Source organism: Heterocephalus glaber, unplaced genomic scaffold (assembly GCF_053883595.1).
Source record: "Heterocephalus glaber isolate CG9 unplaced genomic scaffold, H.glaber_assembly_v1.0 deba00001504, whole genome shotgun sequence".
NCBI classification, from domain to species: domain Eukaryota; kingdom Metazoa; phylum Chordata; class Mammalia; order Rodentia; family Bathyergidae; genus Heterocephalus; species Heterocephalus glaber.
In genome coordinates this window covers 12,573,723-12,592,862 of record NW_028258324.1, presented here as the reverse complement: position 1 = coordinate 12,592,862, position 19,140 = coordinate 12,573,723, and the positions used below count along the sequence as shown (strand labels likewise).

General features: G+C 42.6%; 1 protein-coding gene across 9 annotated transcripts in view; it reads right to left on the bottom strand.

The window, feature by feature from the left end:
- Positions 1-19,140, bottom strand: part of Pccb (propionyl-CoA carboxylase subunit beta) — a 148,808-nt gene that overhangs the window by 58,248 nt on the left and 71,420 nt on the right. For all 9 annotated transcript variants that reach the window (XR_015441126.1, XM_004834286.4, XM_021247194.2 and 6 more), the window contains 3 exons: positions 15,352-15,472; positions 10,761-10,842; positions 5,725-5,848 (listed from right to left, as the gene is read on the bottom strand). Coding sequence is in view for 8 of the 9 variants with exons in the window: in XM_004834286.4 (XP_004834343.1) it covers positions 5,725-5,848; positions 10,761-10,842; positions 15,352-15,472 (327 nt within the window). In the remaining variant the exon portion in view is untranslated. The remainder of the gene's footprint in view (positions 1-5,724; positions 5,849-10,760; positions 10,843-15,351; positions 15,473-19,140) is intronic.

Below are 19,140 nucleotides of genomic sequence, written 5' to 3'. Positions count from 1 at the left end.
CCCAGTGGTAGCTTTAACCCCCAACACCCTTGCTGGGAACATAGCCCCGTAGAGAAAGCCAGGCTCTACCCCACAGACTAAAGCGTGGCCACCAGCTGAGACATAGCCTGGCTTGTTCCAAGGGATCATCAGTGGGAACTATGGTTCAGGAGCTGGTCCTTGAGAGTCCTCAGAGCTTAGAATCAGACTCTGACTCTACCCTTTTGTTATGGCTTGTATCTAGATGTCCCCCTAAAGCCTCATGCAGTCATAGGTGGGAAGTTTTGAAGGTGGCTGAATTAGGATGTGTGAATGTGGATTAAGAGAGTGATAGTGGAATTAAGGGTGTGGATAATAGAAGCTCCACTCTGGGTATGGGTGGCACCAATCAATAGGTTTATAGTCTGGATGGAAAAGGGACAGAATGGAAACAGGCTTGCTGTTGCTGCTTGCTGCTGCTGCTACTTGCTGCTTAACTGCCTGCTCCATACTTTGTCATGGACTATTTCTCCTCTATGATGCCCCTCTGCCATGCCATCCTGCCTTGGAGCTAGCTGACTATAGAATGAAACCTCTACAAACAACGAAGTAAAATAAACCTTTCCTCCTTTAACTTTGGGTGTTGGGTATTTTGTCTCAGCAACAAAAAAAAGTAACAAAGATACCTTTATAGCTTAGGAAGTGAGGTTTCTGGCCTGAGGTTCTTTGCTTGAAAAGTAGGGACATTATTAGCTGCTAGCATAGTTGTAAGTGTTAAAAGACCTGGGCTCTGCAAAGTGGCACAGAGTAAGAGTTCAATTACTAGTACTCTCTGGCCAGGCCAGGGGAGTTTCCAACTTACTCTCTGAGGCCAGCATGACCCTAATGGCGAAGCAGTATAAGAATGCTCTAAGAGAGTGACACAGACCAAACTCTCTCAAGAGCGTAGATGTAAAAATCCTTACTTTTTAAGTAAAGCATATTATCAAACCAAAACTAGCAATATATGAACACAGTAATACATCATAACCAACTAGGGGTTACTGAAAGAGTTTAAGGTGTATTCTAACATATGACAGCCAATAAAATTATTTGATAAAGGAGAAAAGCCTCTCCATGATCATTTCAATAGATGTAGAGGAAAAACCCTGACAATACCCACTAATGGTTAAAAATGAGCAGTGAATGAGGATTAGGATTAGGATTGAACTCTTGTAATCTGCTAGGAGAATATTAAAAAAAAAGAAAGAAAGAAAGAAAGAAAAAGAACCCCCCCCCCAAAAAATCTTCTATACTCACGGGCCAAAAGAACAAATATTATACCCATTCTCTACCAACAACCTACACTAGTGCTACTGAAAAGCCCTTTCTGTGATGGTGAATGTTCTCTGATTGTGACCATTGGTCACTGGTCACAGCTGCTGAGCACTTTCAATATGGCTATTGCTAAGGAAATAAATTTTTAATTGTATTCTATTTGAATTATTTATAATATTTTACTTATTTTGGATTCATTTTGTTTTGTTTGCAGTAGTGGAGCCTGAACCCAGGGCCTTTGTCAACTCTTTTGGATTTAAAGTATAAATCTAAACTAGCATACCGGGCAACACTTATGCATAGATCTATCTTTCAAACAATTCCTAGCAAAATAATAGATTCTTTTGTAGAAACTGATGACCGGATTCCATAAGGTAATACAAAGGAGATGGAATGACCAAACTAGTATTTGGAAAAAAAGAAAAAGCACAAAAAATTGATAACTTAAACTGACTTCAAGACTTATAAAGCACGTTTCCCAACCTTGGCACTACTGGGATTTGGGGCTGAGTAACTCTTTATTGTTGGGGTTTGTCCTATACATACAAAATGTTTAGCAATCTCTGTCACCCACTCACTGAAGACCAGCAGCATGCCTCCCACCCCATCTGTGACAACCAAAAATATTTCCAACATAGTCAAACATCTCCAAGATACCAAAATCACCCCAGACTGAGAACCACAAAGCTAGAATAATCAGGACAAGATGGTATAGGTATAAAAGCAGACAAGAGAAACAATGAAATAGAACAAACTGAAGAAACAGATCCACACAAAAGATTTTGACCAAGCACCAAAACAATTCAATTTGGAAAAGAAGTCTCTAACAATTGGTAGGGGACAACTAAATTTCTTATATAGAAAAAAAAAATGAAAGCCAGCTCCTATCTCACTTTAAAACACAAAAATTAATTCAAAACCAATCACAGACCTAATCATAAAACCCAGACCTACAGTACAAAGCTCCTAGAAGAAAACATAAGACTAACCTTACAAACTTAGAGTGAGCAAAGATTTCTTGGACAGGACACAAAAAGCTCTAATCATAAATGAAAACACTGATAAATGGGATTTTATTGTATTTTTAAACATGTGCAAAAAACATCATACTGTAGGCAAGTCACAGACCATGAAAAATATCCAGTACATATATCTACAGAGCATTCATATCCATAATATGTAGCAAACCCTAGAAATCAACAATAAAAGACAAATAAACACAGAACTCCTTCCAAATGTACTTGGGAAGGGGGTTGCTTTGTTGTGTATTGAACCCAAAGCTTTTGCACAAAGCTATGTCCCCAGCCCCTTTTTATTTTGAGACAGGGTCTCACTAAGTCACTAGGTTGCCCAGGCTGGGCTTGAACTGGCAATCTTCCTGCCTGAGTCTCTTGAGTGCTAGGAATAAAGGCAAATGCCACCACTCCCAGCAGCTGAGAATGTACTCTAGAATAAAAATGTCTATAGCTGGTTTTAGATGGTAGCTGCAAAGGTGTAACACAACTGTCAAATGTCAAAACCTATCAAAACGAACCTTAAGAGCTGTGCATTTTACGGTGTTTATAACAAAATGCATTTTTAATGTTCTAAATCCCTCACTTTAGATGCTTTTTCTAAACAATAAAATGTAAGAATAGGAAGATTAAAGTTCCCACCCCACAATAGAAATGTGGGAAAACTGTAAGAACAATCTTTGACAGAGGCCTGGAAAATAAGCAATGGTTTACAATAATCAAGTCAATGCTGGATAAAGAAAAAGGCAATTTTAAATATGTGGGGGAAATTTTTGGTGGGTTTTTTAATTAACTTACTACTCTCACTCCTTCTGAAGTATCCAGAGCAAAACATATTCACAAATTACTATGTAGGTCTGCTCTAGCCTGTGAGGACTGACATGAGGTACTTGTTTTGTCAAATTTGGAACTCAGGCTGGAAAAGTAGTGAGCACTGCTCAAAAACACCGTCAGGCAGAGAATGACCTGAAGATGTTTGGGGCAAGGATTGTGGTTGAGACCACCTAAAGCCTGGGAGAAAAAGCCAAGAAGAAAGTTTCTTTAGGAACTTAGTACTTGCAAAGGATCTGTGTGTACAGGGGAATTTAGACAGCCATATGCCTAGGCTCAGATACACAACCAGAAAAGATCTGAGGAGGGGGAAATAGAAAATACCTTGAGATGGAAGTAAATAAAAATATAATATTACAAAACAAATGACAAAAGAAGACCTTAAGCCTTAACCTAAGGCTGATCCCAAAGCTCAGTTCAAGTCTGGCTAAGAATTAAAGGAGCACTCCAACACAAAGCCAATTTTTAAGACAAGATCTGTTTTTTTTGTTTTTGTTTTTGTTTTATTTCTTTATTCCAGCTCCTAGTGTTCAAGGAAGCTTCTGTTAAAACACCGAGTTAATACAAACTAAGACATACAGACTTCAATCACACATGATAAAGAAGACAGTCTCTGGGGAAAAAGTTGTGAAATGATGCTAAACAAATGGACCACTATAACATTCAACAATTTGATAAACAAACAACTCTGGGAAAGGGGAAAATCTGATTGCCAGACTTAGCCCAGTATAGCAAGTCAACAACAACAAAGCTGGGACAGGGATTTGGTTCAGTGGTTCCGCCACCACAAGCGCAAGGTCCCAAGTTCAATCCCTGGTACCAAAAAAAAAAACAACAACAAAGCTGGGCTAACGATTTAGCTCAGTGGTTCCTCCACCTACCTCACAAACACAAGGTCCTGAATTCGACCCCTGGTAACCAAAACAACAACAACAACAACAACAACAACAACAAAAAAGCCACAAAGCGTAAATGAAATAGGAAAGTATGGCTATTCAAATGAACAAAATAAATAAATAAAAATTGTTCTTGAAGAAGCAAAGATATTGACTGTACTAGACAAAGACTTTAAAACAGTCCTAAATATTTTCAAATAAGTAAAGTATGTACAACTGAAGGAAGTTATGAAAATAATGTACGAACAAAATGAGAATACCAATGAAGAGACAGAAAATATAAAATTAATTATAAAAAGAATCTAACAGCCAGGGATTTAGCTCAGTGGTGTCGCCACCTGCCTTGCAAGTGCAAGGTCCCAAGTTCGATCCCCGTTATCAAAAAAAAAAAAGAATCTAACAAATTTTGAAATGAAAAATTCATTACACGGGTTCAACAAGAGATGTGAGCAAGCAGAAGAGAGGTCAAGGGGCAGGAAGATAAAACAAGTGAAATTAGGAGCAGCAAGAAATTAAGTGAACAGAGTCTAAAGGACTTACAATCACCATCAAGTGAACAAACTTACACAGAATGGGAAGACAAGTGGGGAGAAGAAGGGAAGAATGAGGCAAAGAATAATTTGAAAAAATAATGTCTGAAAACATCCCAAATTTGATGCAAGACAAGAAATTCTAGGGCTGAGGATTTAGCTCAGTGGCACTGCACCTACCTTGCAAACGCAATGTCCTGAGTTCAACCCCCCACCAAAAGAAATTCTACCAACTTCAAGAAGAATAAATTCAGAGACTCATACTGAGATGCATTATAATCAAACTGTCAAAAGACAAAGAGAATCCTAAAACAGCAAGAGAAAAGTGACTCATCATTTACAAAGGATCCTCACTAAAATTAGCAACTGGTAACCACAGAAACCCTGGAGGCCAAAGATAGAGGATGATTTTTTTTTTTTTTTTTTTTTTTCCGGTACCGGGGATCAAACTCAGGTCTTTGAGCTTGGGCAGCAGGCAGTGAAACTACTGAGCTAAATCCCCGGCCCAAGGATGATATATTTTAAATCCTAAAAGAATAAAACAATCAACCATAAAGTCTGTATCTAGCAAACTGTCCTTCAAAAATGAAGAAACAATTAAAATTAAGACATTCCCAGATACACAAAAGCAAAGGAGTTCATTACCAGTTGTGCTCTGCAACAAATGCCCTACCCGTGCTCTTGAAGAAGGGCATTCAGGTTGACAGGAAAGGCCACTAATCAGTATCACAAAGTTGTATGGAAAAATAAAAAGAGCTCCAGTACCGGTACAGTATTTTGTGTACTAACCATGCACCCACGGGGCACTGCTAAAGGCCCTAGAGAGACAGCTGTGAGGGGAGCATTAACATCTGCCTTCCTGGAGCTCACCAGTGGGTGGGTGGGTGAGCCATACATTCAGCCAGGGGCGCAGAAAACTGGCCTCTCAGAAAGTGAACACCTTGTACACTAAGGAGGAACATTATCTACAGACCTTTAAGGGGAGGAAAGGGGTGGATGAAAGGTGCATCTTGAGCTGTTTAATATTAAAAGAGAAAGTCACTTTTACAACATATATTTATTTCCTCTGGTCATAGAAGGCCATGTCTGCGGGAAGGGTGAAGGCAGACAGTCACATGGGTCCAGGCAGCCCCAATGTCCAACCCCCGCCCAAGGTTTAGGGAACTTTCTCCATCCTACCTGAGGCCACCTTGGGTTGGTTACCAACAATTCCAACAGTCCTCCCATTCATTCTTGCAAAACCAACAACGATATTCTTGGCATAATTGGGCATGATCTCAAAAAATTCTCGCTCATCAACAACCTGTAGGAATAAATTTATTCCTGAGCTCAAATTGATAAATACAAATACAAGACAGAAGTTCAATACAAAAGGACAGAGCTGGGCAGCTTGCAACATGGCTTCTCCAGGGCAGGTGGCAGCTCCTCCCTGCTGCGGGGGCGGGGGGGGGGGGACACGACACGCTTGCGTACAATGCACTATGCTTTTTGTTTTTTGGTAGTCGATAATATTTTTCTTGGTTTTTTTTTTTGGTACTGGGGATCGAACTCAGGTCCTGGCGCTTGCGAGGCAGGCGGCAGAACCATTGAGCTAAATCCCTGACTGGGTAGTCCATAATATTTTTAATTGAGAGACTACTACTTCTACAAGTGCCAAGTGTGTAGTAGTGCAGCTTGAATTAAAGGTTTTTAAATTTAAATTTGGAATGATTTACGGCTATTTGTTTTACCTTTTATTTTGAAATCATTTCCAGTTTTTATGAAAGTTTCAAGACCAATACAAAAACTATTCATGTATGCTTCACTCAGATGCCTCATTTATGAACATTTTACTGTTATTCTCCCTCCATACTCACTTCTGACTTTCTCATATATATACACACCCATGCACATATTTTTTTCCTGATCTATTTAAGAGTAAGTTACATATGGAGATACCTCAAAGAACTAGGACTGGAAGTCCCATTTGACCCAGCTATTCCCCTGCTGGGTATCTTCCCAAAAGAATTAAAAGAATCATACCTCAGCGATATATGTGCACCCATGTTCATAGCAGCACAGTTTGTAAAAGTTAAAACTTGGAAACAGCCCAAGTGCCCATCAATTGGAAACTGGATAAAGAAGATGTGTTTTTTTAATATAAAATGGAGTACTACTCAGCCATAAAGAATGAGAAACTAGAGACATTTATAGCTAAATGGATGCACATTGAGGCCATACTCTTAAGTGAAATAAATAGGACACACATGTGTAAATACCTAATAGTTTCTCTAGTGTGAGAAACTGAAAGTGTAAATAAGAATGAAAATGAATAATTGATAATGTAAAATAGGAAGAAAATGTCCAAAGGGGCAGGGGAAGTGGGAGGGGTAGGGGAAAGGAAAAACTCTCAGAAAAGGAAAAAATGGAAACAAAGTCTTTGAAAATAGGGAAGGGTGGAGGAGTCGAAGGGAGGGCAGGGGAATGGGGAAAAACTAAGAACCAAGATACATCATGTAAAGGTACAAGTTGCCAATGATAAATGTAAATGTACTGTATACCTAAAATGTACCAATAAAAGAATTTAAGGAAAGAAAAAAAAAAGAGTAAGTTATAGCTATGATTGCCTCTTCATCCCTCAGGCCCTCACTGCCAATCTCCTAACAAGAACATTCTCTTATGTAACTGGAGTGATATCAAAATCAGGCACTTTAACACGGTACTATTTTCTGTTATACAACCTTACTTAATTTTTGCCAGTTGTTCCAATAATATCCTTGATAGTAACAGAAGCAACAAAAGTCCTGTCCAGAATCTGACCTGGGACCACCTGGTGCTGTTAGTGGTCATGTCTCTCTGGGCTCCTTGAATGTTTTCTCTTTCAGGCTTTGTGTTTCATATCGTCATGACATCTTCAAAGACAAAAGTTACTTTATAGAATCTGTAGACTGTGTAGAATGTGCCTCCTATCTGGCTTTGTCTGTTGTTTATTCATGTGTAATCTCAGATTAAGTGCTTGCTGGCTGGAACGTCACAGAAGCGACATTCTCAGTGAATCTCATCAAGTGGTAAATGTCAATTTGTCTACTAATGGTGGTCATATCTGCTAGGATTCTCCTCTGTAAAGTTACTATTTTTCCAATGTAATTAAAAGTAATTTGCAGGGCCGGGGATTTAGCTCAGTGGTTCCAGCGCCTGCCTCACAGGTGCAAGGATCCGAGTTCGATCCCCAGTACCAAAAAAAAAAAATAAGTAATTTGTGGGGAAAGACAGACTATGTAAAAATCCTGTTCTTTATCAAACTTCCATCAAAAACCCCGTCCTAGGGCCTGGATTTAGTTCAGTGGCACCGCAACTGCCTCATAAGCACAAGGTCCTGAGTTTGATTCCTGGTACAGCAAAAAAAAAAAAAGAAAGAAACAAATCCTGTCCTAGCTGGCCATGGTAGTGTATACCTATAATCCCAGCACTCTGGGAGGCTGATATAGGAGAATCATAAATTGGAACCCAGTCTGAATAATTTTAAAAGATCCTATTTCAAAATAAATAAAAAATAAAAAGGGCTAGAAATGTAGTTCAGTGAGAAGGCTCTAGGTTCAATCCCCGGTACCACCAAAAGACAAAAAAAAAAAAAAAAACCCTAGTCCACTGCTGATTCTTATCTGACTCAATTATTGCCATGATTGCTGCCAAACAGGGATTTTTCTAATTCCAATCTTCTTCCCAGTGATGTTTTGTTTTTGTTTTTGTTTTTGTTACCGTGATCAAACTGGGGTCCTTGCGCTTGCACAGCAGGAGGCAAAACCACTGAGCTAAATCCCGGGCCCTCCCAGTGATGTTTTAAATTACTATTTAGGAAGGTCTGTATTTTGATCTAGTGGTTACTTTATAATTATGCCTTTAGTCTGTTTCCTTATTTTAATCTTTCTTAACTGATTTGTCTCTTTTTAAGGATATTTGTTGATTGACAACAATCAATGAGCTGATTCTCTTATGCTCTTTCCTCCCTCCACTTCTGAGTTGCATTTGTTTCTTTTTATTCTTGGTACCAGGGATCGAACTTGGGACCTTGCGCTAGCGAGGCAGGTGGCAGAACCACCGAGCTAAATCCCCGGCCCTGCATTTGTTTAACTAAACATTTATACATTGCTTGCCACTCTTATCCTCAAAGTAAACTAGAAAGTGGGCATTGCTACATGTCAGTCACAAAGTGCTTCCTGAGAACCTGATGCCATGCCAGGGCCCATACACCTCAGCTCAGTTGACTCAAAACAATCCAACAGGAGTCCAGGTAAGGAAGCCTCCTATGCTCCCTGCATGAACCAATTACTGCCTGCTAGAGGCAGAATGTGGACCCAGGACAGCCAGATTTTGAAAGCCACTGTTTCGATTAAGATCTTAAGTGTCCCTCGAAGGTGCACATGCTAAAGGCTTGATCTCCAGTCTGTGGCATTATAGGGAGGTGGCAGAACCTTTAGGTGGTAGGGCCTAGTGAAGGAAGTTAGGTGCCCTGGAGTGGGATACAGGGACCTCAACTCCTTTCTGATCCATGAGATGAGGATGCCATGAGGCAAGCAGCTCTGTTCTACCACATGATACACACACACCGTGAAGCTCTGCCTTGTCAGAAGCCTAAAGCAAACGGCCATGGGACCATGGACTGAAACCTCTGAAATTGTGAGCCATAATTTTTCTTCCTCATAGATTATCTCAGGTACTTTGTCACAGCAACAGAAAACAGACTAACACACCCACTCTATCCTTATCCTCTACACATCTAAGCTCTGGAGACAAAGAGGAAAACTGACCTGGGTCATAAAGTCTTCACAGCTCTACAGATGCCCAATGCCATGGAATGTAACAGTGGGAAGGGGCAGAATCTGAGAACCAAAAACTAATACCCACAAGCTCCCCAAAGTAGGGAAGAGAAAGAAGAAGTCACAAAGAGAGCCAGGTTCAGGGACAGAGACACAGACCTATTAAGCAGGTCCCATAGAACAAAAATTGCCGAGGGCAATGTGCATGTAAGGAAGACATTAGGCACCTACAGAGGCCTCTATTTGCCCAGCACCACCCCCTTAAGAATCCAAGAATGAGCTACACCAAGGTACATGTGGCTCCTGTTCAACACACACTCCCACATGTGTCCTGACCTTATCACAGGACATGCTGTGTACTCTCATTATCCTAGAAAGAAAAAGTACCCAAATCAGGAGTCCCCCAACAAAGGTATCTGTCTTGGTTACTTCCTCACTGCTGAGCCAAAATACCCAACACCCAAAATTAAAGGATGAAGGGTTTATTTTAGCTCACAGTTTTTTGTGGTTTCAGTCCATAGTCGGCTGGCTCCAAGGCAGGGTGGCATAGCAGAGGGGCCCAATAGAGAAGAAACAGTCCATGGAATGCAGGCAGGAGGCAGCAAGCAGTGAGCCTTCTGAACTTTTATCCCATCCAGGCTAGAAGTCTATGGTTGGTGCCACCCACATTCAGGGTGGGCCTTCCTATCATCCACACCTGGAACTATGGTAAACCAGTCATTGGACTAATTCAGGTTTCAAGTAACTTTTTTTTTTTTTGTACCAGGGATCGAGCTCAGGATCTTGCACTTGTGAGGCAGGCAGCGGAATCACTGAGCTAAATCCCCAGCCCATCATTGGACTAATTCAGTTGTCACACACCTGTAATCCATATTCATATACCCTAGACTCAGCCACCTCCAAAAAGCCCCATCTATGAGCACCTGAGGCTGGGGGCTACATCTAGATGCACAGATAACAGCACCTAACAGGGACTGTCCCCACTTCACTCCAGATTCAGGACATGGTCCTTAATCTGTGTCCCAGAGAGCATTCTAAAGACCCCTAGAGCAAGGAGTGGTGGCACATGCCTATAATCCCAACACTCGGGAGGCTGAGGCAGGAGGATCGCCAAGCATTCAAAGCCAGCCTGGGATATATAGCGAGTTCAGGGCCAGCCTGAACTACAAAGGGAAACCCTGCCTCAAAAATCCAAAAAAAGCCCTAGGATCTGCTAGCCCAACAGCCCACCTGCCTCTCTGGGCCATCAGGACATCCTTAGCTACTAGCTCTTCCCAGTATATGCTATCCAGGGGCCCCTAGTCCCACGCCCACTCCGTGCCCACATGTGCTGACACTCAGGCCAGGGCCAACACTTCCTCACTAGGCCAAAACACATGTCGATGCAGCTGAGCAAGGACAGGCAAGCACAGTTCTTACCGAGTGTATGATATCCAGCATGTTGTAGGCTTTGGTAGATTCCAGAGGGACAATTGTGTCAAGCTCAGGAACCAGACGGTCACTAGAAAAAAAGCAGGCATCATTAACATAGGAAAAGCCTGTCATCTTCAGTGGAAGTGGGAAAGTAAAGAAAGAGACATAACTTGGGGACTGGGCTGGACTGGCAAAGATGTACATTAAAAGGAACTGAGTCTAATGCCAACCCAGAATATCATCTGGTTTTTGAGGGGTTTCTTGGTGGTAGCAGTGGTTACTGTTGAGATTCTGGGGATCCAACCAAAGGGTACCTTACCACTGAGCTACTCCACAGCCCTTTTTATTTTTCATTCTGAGACAGATTCTCACTAAAATACCCAGGCTGGGCTTGAACTTCTTTTTTTTTTTTTTTTGGTACTGAGGATCAAACTCGGGTCCTTGTGCTTGTGAGGCAGGCGCCAGAACCACTGAGCTAAATCCCCAGCCCTGGTCTTGAACTTCTAATCCTCCTGCCTCAGCCTCTCAAAGTGCTAAGATTACACATGTGCACTATGCCCAGCCCAGTTTTTTTTTAGTTAAAAAAAAGGAGCTTATTCCCTTAAATGTGCTTTTCATCTACCCTCTGAATATGTCCTATATCCTGGACACTGCACGAGGCACTGAAGGGCTTACAGTGAACAAGACACCCTGGAAGATCCCAGTCTGACTTCCTGTAACATTGAAAACAAAAGAGCAAAGACTTAAAAGCAGAGTTTTGCAGAAACCACTGTGGGTCCAAGTCCCCTGTTGGAAGGGTAATCTGGTAAAGCTCCTTTAAAAAGCAAAACAGCAGATCTGAGCATGGTGGCATATGCTATAATTCCAGCTACTCAGAATGATGGCAAGATTGAGGTCAGCTTGGGCAACTCAGTGAAATCCTGTCTCAAAATAAAATACAATAGGCTAGGAATATATATAGCTCAGTGGTGTACAGGAGGTGTTGTAGTCAGGGTTTGCAAGGGGACAGATTTAATACGGGATGCCTAAGTTATAGAATTATTTTATAATATTCACCCCAAAAATCAAATGCAGAGGAGTGCAAGAGATCTGTCCATGCGCTAGAGACCTGAAGAATCCAGACAAGGGCCTGGATCCGAACGCAATGTCCCACACAAATCCAGCCCGAAGGCCTAAAGCCCATGGCAGTGTTCCCCATGAGTCCAGCCAGAGCCCACGGCAATGTCCCTGCAAGTCCATATCAAGGATCTGCACCAGGAAGGCCCAAAGGCCAGTGGTGAAAGCTAGAAAGTCTGCCACAGCAGGGTGAAAGTCCGTGCCACCAGGCTGAGGGATCTGCACTGGAGCCATGAAGTAATGCTCAAAACAAAGACCAGAGCTCCACTGAAGAGAACAGCAGCCATTCCCAGCAATGATGAGAACAGCTGAGTTTGTATCAGGAAAACCAGCTTCAGGGAGCTTCTCTAGGAAAATCAACAGCATACAATCTTCCTTTTCAGTTCTTTTATGCCACTGGCAACAATTCTCAGTTGAGTCTTCCATGCCCAGTACCATGCTAAGTTCAGCTGGGTGTTCCAAGGTGACCACTAGTTAATCCACCACAGCAAGGGTGTAGGGGGCTGCAGGGTACAGGACCTCTGGGCAGAATCATTTTGGGCTAAACTGTCAAACACACCCTTGTGACTCTACTTCTGATATAGAAGACAGAGCGTAGCAAATCTGGCTGGAAAATGAGTGGGACCTGTCAATTACAAGATATCAGGCCAATCCAGGACCCCTTATGTAGAACTTCTTGCAAGCTCCCATGAGATGTGAACAGCATAAAACTGGACACCAAGGGACACTCGCTACCATGACTTCCCACGATAGCCCATGCTGCATTTCTCAGATGCAGTGTGTACTTTTATTTTTGCTTTTACCTTCTTTTTCTCTTGTTCTGCCCAAGTTTGCTCTGTAGAACTGGTTTCTCCCATTCCCATTCACCCTGCACTTTTCAGATAAACTTTTGGCACTGTTTTTGGCTTATCTTGTCCAATTCTTTGTTCAAGGCAAGAAGGACCTGGAATACTTTTGATTGGTGAGCCATCTGTAAAGGAATTACCTGACAACACTTCCTCCTGCATCTAGGTGCTTGGCAGAGAGCTAAGCCAGAATCCACTGCACCCCGCAGAATAACTCAGCAGTTGACATCCACTCAGCCTCCTCTCTCCAACAGGCTCTCAGCCCTGTTGACCCATGTGAGCAGCCAGCAGCTCCACTGGGTTCAGGGTTCAGAGTTCAGGGTTCAGGTCTGCCTTTGATCAGGCCACAGCCCCATCTAGCCAAACATCCCAGAGAGCTCTACTCCATACTAGCATGGTCCCAACTGATCATGAGGTTCTCTGTTACTCTTCCCGTATCATTTATACAAACAGTCTCCCCCGGCCAGGCAGGCTACTTGGACACTTCTGGGACCCTGGGCTATGACATCTTTGGATGATGCCCTAACCCTTCAAGTGCTACAAACAATATGCCTATTGTTCCTGGGCCACTGGTTCGTTCCCCATGGAGTGAGCCCTGAGAATGACTTCAGAGATGCTCTGGCCCAGTAGGTGCTCTGCTCCCCATAGGTGAGCTCAGGTCCAACCCATGAGGCAGTGTCTGAAAATGGCCTCTTCCCAAGGGGTGTAATTCCAAATCCTCTCTGCACAAGGCAGTCCAGGCCCAATATAGTAGTTCTCATTCAGAGAAGCAGAAGGGACCAGACAGGTATGGGGCAGCGGTTCCCCAGCTGGACCTCCGCCTTACTCTATGGGACCCACTGCACACATCCAGCAGTGGCCCCCAAAGCAAGAGGGAGAGCAGGTCCTCACTAGGAAGCCAACAGCAGCACAACCTTCACAGGCTGGTCCAGCCTTGGCTGAGAGCAGCATGCAAAGTACATACTGTCTACATTCACTCACATGTATTTAATTCACTTCAAGACAAAACAAAAACTAAAACCTTCCACTTTAAAAAACAGCAAATAAATATGTGAAAAATGCTCAACATCACTGGTCATTCGAGAAATACAAATTAAAACAACACTGAGATTCCTTCTCCTTCCAGAAAGAATGGCTATCATCAAGAAATCAACCAATAACCAATGATAGCGAGACTGTGGTGAAAAAAGAGCTCTTCATTGCTGGTGGGAGTGTAAACTGGTACAACCACTACAGAAATCAGTAGGGAGATTCCTCAAAAAACTAAAACTAGAGGTTCCACTTGACCCAGGTGTTCCTTTCCTATGTATCTTCCCAAAAGAGTTAAAAGCATCATTCCACAGTGATACATGCACACCCATGTTTATAGCAGCACAATTTATAATAGCTAAAGACTGGAAACAGCCCATATGCCCATCAACAGATGAATGGATAAAGAAAATGTGGTATTTATATAAAATGAAGTACTACTTTGCCATGAAGAAGGATAAACGAGTCATTTGTAGGAAAATGGATACACCTCAACACCATAATTTTAAGTGAAATAAGTAGGATACACGAGTTTAAATATTGCAGTGTTTCTCTTGTGTGAGAAACTCAAAGGGTAAACAAAGAGCACAATGGAGGATAGATATTGGGAAGTAGGAAGAGCATGTTCAAATGGGAAGATGTCTTATTTTTTTCTTATAGCTGAGACAAAATATCCAACACCCAAAGTTAGAGGAGGAAAGATTTATTAGTTCACAGTCCATAATCGGCTGGCTCCAAGGCAGGGTGGCATGGCAGAGGGGCATCGCAGAGGAGAAACAGTTCATGGCAAAGCAGGCAGAGGCAGCCAGCACTGAAGTAGCAAGCAGCAAGCAACAGGCAACAAGTAACAGCAACAGCCCTCTTTCTGTCCCTTATAGTCTATCCAGGTTACCATCCCTAGGGCAGGCAGCACTCATACCCAGGGTAGGCCTTCCCATTATCCACACCCAGAACTAAGCCCAACCAATCAGTGGACTAATTTAGTAATCACACACCCTTGATCCCAGCATCATATACTGTAGATTCAACCACCTCTGCAAAGACCCACCTATGAGTGCATGAGGCTTTGAGGGGACATCTAGACACAAGTGATAACAAAAGGGGATCAAGGGGGGCAGGAGAAGGAAGGGAAACAATAGAAAGAAGGGAAAAGGGGAAAAAAAAAATAGAAGGAAAAAAATGGAAACAAAGCTCTTGTAATGGGGAGGGAAAGAAAAGCTGAAGGGAGGGGAGGGGAATGGAGAAAAAAACGAAGACTCAAGATATATTATTACATGTACAAATTTCCTATGATGAATGTGATCAATATGTATGAAAAACATGTACTAATAAAGAACACAAAGTTTAAAAAAAAACCTTCCACTCCAAGTTTGGGAAACTCCAGCGTGCCTCTTAGAAAGCAGATTTTGGGTTCCCTACCACCTGCACCAAAGCTACCCTCAGATGTAGCCACATCACGCCTGTACCAGGGAGTCACGCTCCCGCACCCCACAGCATGCCCCACCGTCCCCCCCAGGGCAGGTCCCCAAGTTGTGTTAGGGCAGAGGGGCCAGGCAAGGACGAGTCACCCTGTCACATGGGGAAAAGGGCACTGCCCTGCAGCCCACCTGGGATCATGGCACTCGCGGACAGGAGCCAGGTCCTGACAGCTGAGGGGTAGGTAGTTGAAGAACTCCCGGAGGTTACACAGGGCATCCACATCATTCTCAAAAGCCCTGTGGGCCACACCTGCGAAGAAGGGAGGACACGATGGACCAGGGTGCTGGCCAGCCAGAAGACGCTGCTCCATACCCTGCTTCACCCTTCGGTCAGGCACATCTGCAGCAGACAGCTCTGTCCTCACATCCACCAGGGAGGACACAGCTATCCTGTGCTTTCCAGGAGACTGAGTTTCCCTCACGCAGCCCCTTCCCTCTGCAGGATTGAGCCTTTCTTTATTCAGGTCTTTATGCCAATGTTACCTCCACACCTACCTGTGTCCCTCACTTCCATCCCTACACCTGGGGGGCCCAGACCTCTGGACACACTTTTCTCTACTGACTGCAGGGGCAGAGGCCTCCCTGGAGTACAGGCTCCAACAGCATCTGTTCACCGCAGCGCCCCCTCGAGGACAGTGCCTGGAATGCAGTAGATGCTTAGCACTGTTGGAAGGAAAGGCAAGGAACTATGTGGCCCTCATGAGGGTCCAAGCCATTGCTCCTGTAGAGTTCTGAAATAAAGACCAGCCACACAAGGCTGGTCACAGACAGGATGCTGAAACTGGAGCCAAGAACTCTCAGGTTTGCCTCACAGACTTCCTGCCTCCAACACTGCCCCTAGTCTCTTATCCACGCAGGTGCCAGAGGGAGCTTAAATCAAGTCGCTACTCCCATTCCCCTGCTGCTCACCCAAGTACACCAGTCACTCTCCTGCTCCAGGGCCTTTGCACAAGCTAGTCTCGCCCTGCCGTCTCCTCCCCAGCCACCCACACAGTGAATTCCTTCAAATCTGTTCAGCTGTTACCCTGGCAGTGAGGCCACCCTTACCACCCTGTGTGAAATGTCCTAATGCCAACTCCCTTTACCCTCTGTTCTAATTCTTCCTCAACACATATTTTCCAACACACTATATAATGTACTGATTTACAATGTTTTCTATTTTCTGTTTCTTCTACTAGAATATAAGGCCCACACTGGCAGAGTTTTGTGCCACAGTCGTTCTGTCCACAGATGTAACTTCACGCATAGACTCTCAATGAATATTTGTTGAATGAATACAAAGCATTTTCAATGTGACCATTCTTTCATTTATGAAGTATTTATAAATTAGTATAACAGCTTTGAAAGATAGCCTGGCAGTGCCTGACAGTTTAAACACAGTTCAATCCCTAGTACTGTCAAAGATCAAACAAACCTAAACATAGTTGTTTCACCTAGAAAAATCCACTTCAAAGTTCATACCAAAGAGAAATTTAAAAATACCCACACAAAAAACATGCACACAAATGTTTACAGTAGCATATTAATGAGAACCAAAAGTAGAAACAACCCAAATGTCTACTAACTAGTCAATGGGTAAACAAAATGTGGTGAGGCTGGGGGTATGGCTCAGTGGTAGAGCACTTATCTAACAAGCCAGAGGCCCTGGGTTGACCCAACACAGCAGAAAGAAAAAGGAAAGGATAAAAGACAGATATGATTGTGCACACCTATAATGTTAGCACTCTAGGAGGCTAAGCCTGGAAGACAGAAAGTTCCAGCCCAGCCTGAGCAGCTTAGCAACTTAGCAAGAGCTTCTCTCAAAATTTACAAATGGAAGCCAGGTATAGTGGCTCAGACCTATAATCCCAGCACTTGGGAGGCTGAGGCAAGGGGATCATCACAAGTCTGAGGCCAGCCTGGGCTACAAAGTGTTCAAGACCAGTGAATATACAGCAAGACTGTCTCAAAAAACCAGAAATAATGAATAAAAAATAAATGATTGATTTTTTTTAACAGAGCTGGGGGGACATAGCTCAGTGCAAAAGTCACAGGTTCAATCCCTAATATTGTAAAAGCAAGTGGTATACCATTATGCATTACAATATCATGCACCCATAAAAAGGAATTAAGTACTGATTCATGATACAACGTGGTAAACCTTTAAAAACTGTGCAAAGTAAAAGAAACTAGCCACAAAAAAATACATGTTGTAATGATTCTGTTTATATGAAATGTCCAAAAGTGGTAAATCCATAAAAATAAAGTTGTGTCGTTTAGAGCTAGAGCCCTTAGGGTGCAATGGGGTGTAACTGCTAATAAATACAGGGTTCCTTTTTTAGGGTACTGAAAATGTTCCAAAATTGATTATGAGAATTGTTACACAACTCTGACTATATTAAAAACCACTGAACACTAAATAGGTAAAATATACGATGTATTATCAAGAAAAGGAAGAAAGAAGCAAAATGGCACAATGAAAGGCAGATGTGAAGAGCATCTTTTGGGCCTTTCTTCAGGCCCACAAAGGATACTCCATATTGTCCTTCAAAAACAAGAGCCATTCATGGTGGCACACATCTGTAATTCCAGTTACTAAGAAGGCTGAGGCAAGGAAGATCTTAAGTTTGAAGACAAACAGGGCAGCTTAGCAAGAACCTGTCTCCAAATAAAATAAAAAACAAAGAGGCTGGAGGTGTACAGCTCAGTGGGAGAGCACTGGCCTAGCATGTGGAAGGCCCTGTGTTCAATCCTCAGTACAGCAAAAAAACAATAACACTCCAAAAATCATGCTACAAAAGAAAATGTAGTGTCACAGGTGACATTCATCACTTAAAGCTGTTAAGTGAAAGAAATGGTACAGAAAAACATGTACACATATGACTGTGTATATGTACGCGTACTCTGTTGTCTCTGGAAAATGCTATGGGGTATAACCAAAGCTCAGTGGGGACTATCTGTAGTGATACAATTTCTAGTAACAATGAGTTTTACTTCTGTATTTTCAATGATAAACATTAATGCTTTTGAAATAAAGAATTGCACATTTAGTCAAATCACAGATAGCATCAAGACTCAACACAGAGCCCAGCAAGAATGATGACTGTCCACTGCACCTGAGACCAGAGTGTGACGTAAGACTATATGGTGGAGGAAGAATGAGAAGTGTCCAATTCTAGACCTGTGGGCTGAATGGAGCTGGTGGGTGAGGGAAAGAATTGAGTCATGGCTGATGGCAACCTGAGACAAGGGAAGGACAATTTTTGTGGGTAGAGCATCAAGAACTCTGACTTTTTTAAACAACATATTTCAAACAGGGTTGGTGGCACACGCCTGTAATCCCTACACTCTGGAGGCTGAGGCAGCAGGATCACCCTGAATTCAAGACATGCCTGGGCTATACAATGAGTTCAAATCTGGCCTGGACTACAGGGTAAGACTCTGTCTTAAAAAGCAAAAACAAATAAAAAGCATATTTCATCAATATAAAACTTCTCTAATAAAAACATCTCTACTGTATAGACACTAAGAAAGAAATGCTTTAAACCACAGTACTGTGTGGTGTGAGAATCACTCACAACAGGCTCCTACTGATTTGAAATCTTGCAAGGAAATAATTTCCCCTGTCCTCAGTTATACTGCTTGCTCTGTGGTAGGCAATCATTTCACAGCTTGACGCTTTTTTCCCGAGAAAATATGGAATTGCAATCATTACTCCAACAGCAAACTTGTCTTCATTAATGTGAGAATCATTCCCAGCTCTCAATTCTATACCTTTCGGTACAAACAAGAACTTGTTTCAATGCCAAATCAATGAAACTCATGTATTTTAAACTCAGCTTGTTTACTGTGTATAGAGGTTAACAACGATGACTGGGCCACAGGCAGAACAGTGGTAGGGTGCCTGCCTAGCATGTGTGAATCCTTGGGTTAGATCCG